The following is an 8,820-nucleotide window of genomic DNA, read 5'->3' as shown; positions in this document are numbered from 1 at the left end:
AAATTCCGTGCTAATGTATTTTTGATTGTTTATTCGGGATATTCTGTTATACCACACAAACACAAAATAATTAAACCCAAGGTCGTTTACAAATTTTGATGCGGCCTATAATTGGAATATAATAAAGGTAATTAGAATCATTATTGAATTTAAAATATAATATTCACAACTTTTTCATGCATTAATACATATTCATCGGTTCTTTAATGTTTAGTGCCCAAAACAAATGAAAAAACATTTTGGATTGTGGCTTATGCGTGATGAGGTTCATGGAGGGCATCATTATCCATAACAAGATCATAATTTCTAAGATAGTGTGTCAACAATATTCACTTTTTAATTGCAAATAAATTTCATGTGTTAAAATTAATTCATGGTGGATCATGTTGTATATATTACAGTATTACGACGATTCTTACATTGAAGAATTTGGGAATGTAAAAATAAATGAGGTAATTGAAGAATAGTGTCAATATATGTTCCAAGCATGGATGCTTATAGTTTTACTAGCTAGTTTACTTTAGAAAATTACATTGGTTTACTTGATAGATTAGTATAAGAGATGTTGTTGATTAATTTTGCAATTGAATACAACTAAATTCTATTGATATTCATATCTATAAATGTTGAAATGGTTGTAAGCTAGTATTCTGAGTTCTTCTTGTAAGGGCGCTTATATAAATAATAGCCCTCGTGTTTTAAAAAAACATATAATAAGCGATGGTTATTTAAATAATCATCATTTATAGTGATAATAAATGATGGGTAAATGACGGGTATTCTTTCCACCGACAGTAGCAACACTAAAAAAGTATATTTTAAATGATGATTATATAACCGTCATTTATTGGGAGCACTTTAAATATCAAGCGCATAAATGAAAATTATTAACCATCATTTATTCTTTGTTTTGTAGTAGTGATTGGTGCAATAAAAAACTAAAATGAATTGGCGAGTCGGTGTGTTCTTGAGGTAAAGGTCTATTTATTCACAAGTTTACGCTCTTTAATTGGCTAATTGAAGAAAATATTTTGCTGAAGCACTAAAAGAGGTTTAGGTTCAGATCTTGGTAATACTACATAATTGGACAAGGATAAGTGAAATTTTCAATGGATTCACTTATAGTTGGCTACACCTTAATGCTTATTAGTCCAGCTTATTTTAATATTACTTAGTTAGTAGTCCTGTTTAAATTTTAACTTCAATTTTATTTTCAATCATAATCCCCCCAATAAGCCCAATTTCTAATAGTCTAGTTTTGCCCTAGATATTTCAGAAATTGCTCTTGAACAACTGCAAACCAATTCAAATTGATTCGACCTGGGTTGCACCCCCTTGCTACGTAATCCTTATCCTAGTTTCTCAGAGGCATTAGGACATGGTCATCAATATTATAAACTGAAATTTAGAGATACATAATTCAAGACTCTAACAGCATGGGTAAGAAGTACGTATGGGCGAAATGTATATGGCCAAGGATTTGCTTAGATCGGGGAACAAACAAGCGACAAAACTAATATAGAAAACCATAATGACACATGAATAGAAACAATAAAAACGAAGAATAATATAAACTCCCATAAATCTGAACAAGCAACGACAACAAATGAAAAATCTCACAAACAAATTCGAAACTTCCATTATTACAAACGCCTTTGAAGGTACTTAGAAAATGCAGTTCCAAGCAGACCCTTGGACTACATGAGTACATTACAAGAAGAGATACATCAAAACAACTACATGCTTTTCTAGTACAACATATTTTTCCTCGGCTGAGAAATATGCCTGCGAAATTTGGTTAATTTTGCTATATCACTCCGGAGTGGCAATAGCAGATATGCAAATACGGGTATGGGTATAACAGCAAGCACAGAAATGAAGATTGGAACCCACTTCAAACCATTGTAATGAGGGCTATGAGTATGGGTATTGTTTTTAAAATACATCATGAATGCACTACTAAATGTTATCATCATGCTTATTATGGAGATAAACAGTGTGAACATTCCAGTTATCAACTTCCTGGGCAATGACTCGTACTGAAAATCATATTCTTCGTGGCGTGAGATGAGGATGGAGAAGAAAATAAATATGGAAGTTGAGGATGAGATCATTGCAATTGCATCAAATATCGAAAATATCATGAACCACATTTTCTCATTTACCAAGTAATGAGGGCTTCCTGTTTGGTCTTCCGTGCCACCTGGTATACTAAATGTAGCAGTAAACACTCCAGTACTAATAAGAGTAGAAACAACCATGCAACAATTTGTTGTTTTCTTTGTCCACGACTCTGCTTTTTTCAGTAACTGTTCATGCTCCACTGTGAATAGTTCGTGAGGAGTCAAGCCTTCTTTATTCTTCTTCTCTATGAATGATGGTGGCACTATCTTCTTCACCTCCTACCAAGTTAAAGGATATGTATGCATTATGTTATCATTATCAATATTAAATATTAAGTCTAGAATAAGCTGTGCTACTAGAAGCTAATCTCATTTTCCAAGAGCGAGAGTGTGAATGTGCTGTCCGTGCGTGTGAGTGAGAATGTGCATGTTGATCTCTCTCTCTGTCTCTCTTTGTGTGTAGCAAAATACCTCAAACCATAATAACTCTAGGGTCATCTGAAATGCTGCTCCGGAAACTAAGTTTAGTTGTTCCTTTCGTGCCAATTTTGCAGCCATGTGCAATAAGTTGTTTTTCTCTGATCCATCAGATTTATCCTCATAAGTTACTAGTATATCTTTGATTGAGCCAATGTCATGTATGAAACCAAAGATATCGGCATGTCGATTCAAAACTGCAATATGAATTATGCTTCGATATGTATTATCAGCTTCCCATATCAAATAAGGATAGGTACTTGTAAGGTGAACGAGAAACTCAAAACTCCCAACTTCAACAGCGTTAAATATCACATGTGAAGGCTTTGTTATCTCTGTCATGATCCTGTCCTTATCATTTGACTCAAGAATTATGTTCCACAATTTTTTTACAAGTTCAAGTTGCTGCGTTTTCTCCAAACCTGAGAAACACAACACGACCCTTTAGTTAGTTTAGAAACTAAGTTAAGAGAGACAAAGCTGAAAACTAACATTAAAATTAAATACATTATCGTTCCACAAAAATAATGTATTTAGTTTCAATTCATATCACCATTTCCCTTCTGATTACAGGTAATTAAATCCACAGCCATATTATAGAAAAAAAAAAACTAAAATCCCTGAATGTCGTAAATGCAAATGCACAGCTGAACTAAACATAGTAAACAAAGATGAATTTATTTGAATACCAACAAGGCTTCGATAAAACATTTGTGATATTGATAGGGTTCTAATGATATTCTCACTATTAATAATCAACATTAGTTTCAAAAGCACGTGCCAAAAGTTTATAGATCAATGGATAGTATGTGAAAAGAAAAGGAAAAGAAAAGAATTCACTTGCCTAAAGGTTTTCGAGACAGTATATGCAATACTGTCTCGCCTGCTTCATCCCTCGCGAGAGCCAGATTTGAGTTCGTATCCAGCAACTTCATGGCTATATCTGGACAAACGAATAAATAAATAAAGTCATAGTTTTGTCAAAGTTTAACATAGCATATGATATCCCATGGCTACAACATTTTTGGGCTATGGCAGCTTAACGTTGCAACAGGCAAGAACGTGTTGCTTGATATAAGAATAGGCAACAGTTTTTGAAGCGTCACTTCAATAGTCTCTTGTTTTGTGCATGTGTTTTGTTCAGATGTATGGTTTACTTACCATATATTCCGGAGTTGACACAGCAGAATATCAGCGTCTCCCAGTCTTTACTTTTATATTCAGAATTCTTGGAAGTTTTTCTGTATAGATGCTGTGCCATTTTAGTTCTTCCTTGTAAAGCAGCAACGTGAAGAGGAGTGACACCTCCGCAACCCCTTTTTGTTCCCAACCTCGAATTACAACGCTCCATTATCTCAACTATCTGCATATTCCCAGACGCTACGGCGAACACAAATGCAGTGTTCCCATTCACGTTTGGCATTTCCATATCTGCTTCGCTGATCATTTCATTCCTCACCAGCTTGCGAACAAAGTCAGCCTGGTTCGCTTGAGTGGCCACATGGAGAATCGTCTCATGACGATTGGTTAGGTCGGCGTAAACTAGCTTCGTGTCATCCGCTAAAATGTTCCGCGCTACTTCCCAATTACCTTTCTTTGCTGCATTGTAAAGCTCTAGGTATGTTTTTCTTTGATTATCTACAGAAACAAGTTAATGGAGGTCGTAGATGAGATATTTGAATTCCATGGTTGATACAACGTATTTGAATTTCATGATAAAAAGGAGAATGACAAGTAAGGACCTTATAAGAACATTTATATTAAATTATGAATTTTGGTATTGAAACATGGCAAAAGGAGTAATAAAATTTTGAAACGTGAGTGTTGAAAACTCCTAATTTGACATTAATATTTTTACAAGGTCCTTATTATCATTCTCACTTGTAAAATCATACGTTGCTCTGCAAAAGGTGATAAAATATTTGACTCATTTTCAAAAATTCTGTTATCTTCTTTCTCTTACCTTTAATAATACATTTAGCTAGGGTCGGCTTTTTTAGTTTCATTCATGGAAAAAATCATTTATTTTTTAAAATCAAATTTGCAAACAATCAGAATAGAAAAAGTAGATTTCTTATTATTTTAAACTATTTTGAGTACCTTCTGGAATCAATACGATGCTAAAGATGAGGGAGATTTTTTAAAAAATGCGAGATATAAAAAATTTACAATAATTAAATAATAAATTATTTTCTTGAAACAGAAATCAAGAAATATGTTATAGAATTTAAAAATAACTAGCTAATAATAATCACTCTTTTATTATTACAACCAAACATAAAATAATGTATGTTTTCTTACAAAGTCTTTACAAGATAAATCTCTTCTCATAAAATATTTAAATTATCTAAAAATCACCTATTTTTCAATTTTAAACAAACAGGCCTTAATACGATTAAGAGAAATTTTAGAAAGGAATAATAAATTTGACATTTAATTAATTTCCTTAATCTAAATGAAAAAGTAGTTAACGAGTGATGCTTATAAAATAGAGGGTGTGATGATGAAGTGGTTGAAATTCCATGATCTCCTGGGGAACTTCCCTTTCGTCTGACGCCGTAAATGTGAAGGAATGTGTGGCTCAAGAGGTTGTGTTGATGATGGTGTGAAAATCTCACCTGCTGGAGAACTTCCACCTTGCAGAAGAGATCTGTATTGTATGAGTTAAATAACTAATTTAAATTTCTCTTGTCAACACACTTGAATTAAGAAGAAAAAAATTGAACATCTTCTATTGATGAACTTGATAGAACATTACAGAGAAATCCTTCGCTTGGAGAATTGTAAACCAATCCTAAACTATGAGAAGAAACCATGAATCCCAGATCACTTTGATGAGATGAAACCTCATTTAGCCTCAATCACAATGTGATACCCTTTATATATATTTTAGTAGGGTCATCAACCAACTAAGTGATTAACACTAATCACTTCTTAACTAACTAATATTCCAACAACTCTCACGGTCAGGAATTTTAGAATCTCAGAACAAAATTAAAACTTACTGATTTTAACGATGTAATTTCGAACATTTTACTACGATATTTTCAAAAAAGAACTTAACTATTTTAAAAGTGAAACTGATTAATTTTTTTCAAAGGTTGCTGTCATTTACTTCGACATGCGTGAGCGCTCGCAATTTAATCCATGTGCGCGCGCGTGTTTGTGTATAATGCAAGCACGATGGGATTGCAAGAATGAGTGGTGGAATTATTTAAGGAAAAGAAAATGATGAGAAACATTACGGTTGGCTTGTTTGTGAAGACCAGCCACCACCAATTGTTGAATTCGGTCGCTGAATCTCCGGCGAATGGTTCATGTTCGCAGGTTCTAACCAATCAAGAGACAGATTCAGAGCGGTTTATTAGCAGAAGAATACATAAATGAAGGAAAAATAACGAAGAGGGAATGGTGAAAATTTAATCACCAGAGAAGAAATGGCTCACTCTTTCGAGGCTGCTCTATCTTCTCTCGCGCGTGTTCAGGACTACTGACAAGTGAAGTCCTAGCAATATAATATAGTTATGATCATTAATTGACTGAATTGAACTAAACTAAATTTTGCTGGCAGATCAGAAAATTAAAGCCTGAATGTGACAAAGACATGGTTGCCCTGTGTAACAACAAATTAAAGGGACGACAAGATAATATATTTGTATCATCAACAAAGGAAAACAATAGTGACGTGTAAATTCTCGGAATATTGTTGTAGTGGTCGAACTTCAGTCATGAAAGATGAAAGCCGACAAGACATACGCGGTAGGCGCCTAACAGTATCTTCGTCACGCCTCAGTGTGTATGTGACGTAATAGGATTTGGATTGGGTGGAAATATTGAATCCACCCACTCAATCAGCTTCTCAATTACACTAATTAAATTTTATTAATATTTAAAAATTATTAAGACATATACATTTCTTCTAAAAAATTTAAAACAATCTTTATTTTTGGAACACTCCTCATGTACGCTGTCTCCTCTAAAAATTTGAGATTTGACATTTTTTGAATATTATAAGACAAAACTTCTCACAGCAGTTCAATCAAATTAAATAATCATCATCATATCGCGTGAAACACTCATTGAGTTAGTAGATTTAAGTTAACTCATTAAATCCAGACCCAATATATGGGTATGAGTATAATTATGTATATAGTCCTCTAGGCTCTGATTCTATTTTTAAGATACTTTTAACATGTTTTATCGGAATCAAGAAAAACATTAAAAATCATTAACTCTATCTAAAAATATATTAATTTTTTAACTTTACTTTTATTAAGTATACATATATTGACAACATATTTTCTCTGTCCAATATTCAATGGAGGTCAATTGAGGAAATTTGCGATGAAAATTTAATAAGGTGACTTATAAACAGGACAAACAAATTTTATCTCTCTACCCTATAAATAGGAACAAAGAGAGTATGTTGCAGTTAAAAAAGAATAATAGATCAATTTATATGAACTTTATACATATGATTATGGTGTTTATATGTGAATGCATGTGAAAGTCTAAATCATATTATATAATTAGATTATATTGATGTCTTCATGTTAAAAATAATCTAGACTTTACTTACCCCTTAACTCAATAGGTTATTACCATATTTCAAATAGTTTCTCTGGAACACAATACAAGTAATTGTTAATTAATTAATTTACACTTTTGAAATAAACCTTGGCTAAGATCTTAATTTTCTAAAATTTTTTACATATTTCTGTCCATACTCTTGAGTGTAATAAATATAACATTTAACTTATTCAAAATACTTTCATTAATTATTGAATAAAATAAATGTACAATTGAATAAATATATATAACACTCACCAATTGTCTTATATTTTAAACTAAATAAAATTTTTAGAAAACGACTTATATTATAATTCAAGAAAAGAAGGGACGTGTTTTGGCAACAATAAATCATAGCTGAGTATGAACTTTGTATATTTATGACGTTCAAGCTAAAGACAAATCATCACAAAGTTCACAGCATGTTAATTGGTATAAAGATTTTGGTTTCTGCACATGTAACACAGTTTGGTTTGGGTGCTCATCATGGTGATCTCTGTAATAAAATCTAGCCCATTCAGATTTTGGCATGAATGGTTTAGATTTAACCCATTAGTATATATTATATTTTTTAAAATAAGAATTTAAAAAATTACAAAATAATTTTAATAATTTTTTATTTTTAATATAATCTAAATTTATTTTGAGAGTCCAATTTGATATTAAAATTTTTATAATTGATGTATATTGGCTATCCAATTGTATTCTGTACAGTCCAAATTAACATCAGATTAAATCTAGATTGTGAAAAGTACATCTGGATAACCAATATACATCAATTGTAAAAATTTTAGTATTAAATTAGACCCTCCAAATTAAATCTAGATTATATTAAAAATAAAAATTTATTAAATTATTTTTATAATTTTTATGAATTATTATTTTAAAAATATAATATATAATAATGGATCAAATCTAGACTATTCAAATTAAAATTTTTATGATCCAGGTCTCAATACTATGATAAGCACCCAAATCGGGTCACATGTTACATGTTGCCTCCTCTTTATTTTAGAATCTAGACATGGAATGATGGAAGTGACATGAAAATATCAGAAAAAGGCCGAAATGGGTGGGGACTTGCTTTCACTACTTCACATCTCTTTTCCTCTGCTGCGATACGCCTTAGATTATACTCATTCCCATGCGCAAAAAGACGAGTGGAGTGGACTACGTACTGTTTCCACTCATTCAATAATTTGCCCCTCAAGGATGCGTGGTGCGATCCTAGGTGGCATCCTAAGTATAAGGGGGAAAATTTCATGTTCTGGCCCAAGGATAATTAAGTATTTCCGACTTCGCCAAAATAAAATTCGTTTACCCCTATTATACTTTTTTAATGTTCAATCCTTGTACATTTAAAAATGTGATTTTCTCTCACATGGAATATAATTATACGAACAAATGGTATAAACTTATGAAATATATTAAAAAAATTTGAGTGCCTCTAATAAAATATGGTTTCTAAGAAACAATAATAATGATATTCTCTAATTTTTTTATCGGGTTAAATATTATTTTCACTCTTCAACTATTAACTCATGAGTATTTAGAATCCTAAGCATACATGCAATGTAATTTTTCCCTTCAACATTCAGAAATGATGCACTGGGCACCTTACATTAAAAAAACTTAACTTTGATTGTTCATT

The 8,820-nt window shown here is 31.8% G+C and overlaps 1 protein-coding gene across 2 annotated transcripts; it reads right to left on the bottom strand.

Moving 5' to 3' along the window:
• Positions 1-1,648: 1,648 nt before the first annotated feature.
• LOC129307461 (ankyrin repeat-containing protein At5g02620-like) lies at positions 1,649-6,198 on the bottom strand. Of its 2 annotated transcripts, none has more exons than XM_054948433.1 (7): positions 6,028-6,198; positions 5,846-5,930; positions 5,219-5,250; positions 3,762-4,238; positions 3,445-3,543; positions 2,595-3,022; positions 1,649-2,402 (listed from the first exon to the last, which is right to left on the bottom strand). In XM_054948433.1, the coding sequence occupies exons 2-7, from the start codon at positions 5,917-5,919 to the stop codon at positions 1,749-1,751; spliced, it is 1,764 nt and encodes a 587-aa protein (XP_054804408.1). In that variant the 5' UTR covers positions 5,920-5,930; positions 6,028-6,198; the 3' UTR covers positions 1,649-1,748. The 2 variants fall into 2 exon arrangements, with proteins under 2 accessions (XP_054804408.1, XP_054804409.1); XM_054948434.1 differs by having other exon boundaries at positions 6,047-6,198.
• Between the last annotated feature and the right edge of the window lie 2,622 nt (positions 6,199-8,820).

This window comes from Prosopis cineraria, unplaced genomic scaffold, assembly GCF_029017545.1.
Source record: "Prosopis cineraria cultivar Desert tree isolate PC_DT_omini unplaced genomic scaffold, ASM2901754v1 PC3, whole genome shotgun sequence".
Lineage (NCBI taxonomy): Eukaryota > Viridiplantae > Streptophyta > Magnoliopsida > Fabales > Fabaceae > Prosopis > Prosopis cineraria.
This window is presented reverse-complemented; position numbering and strand designations above follow the sequence as displayed.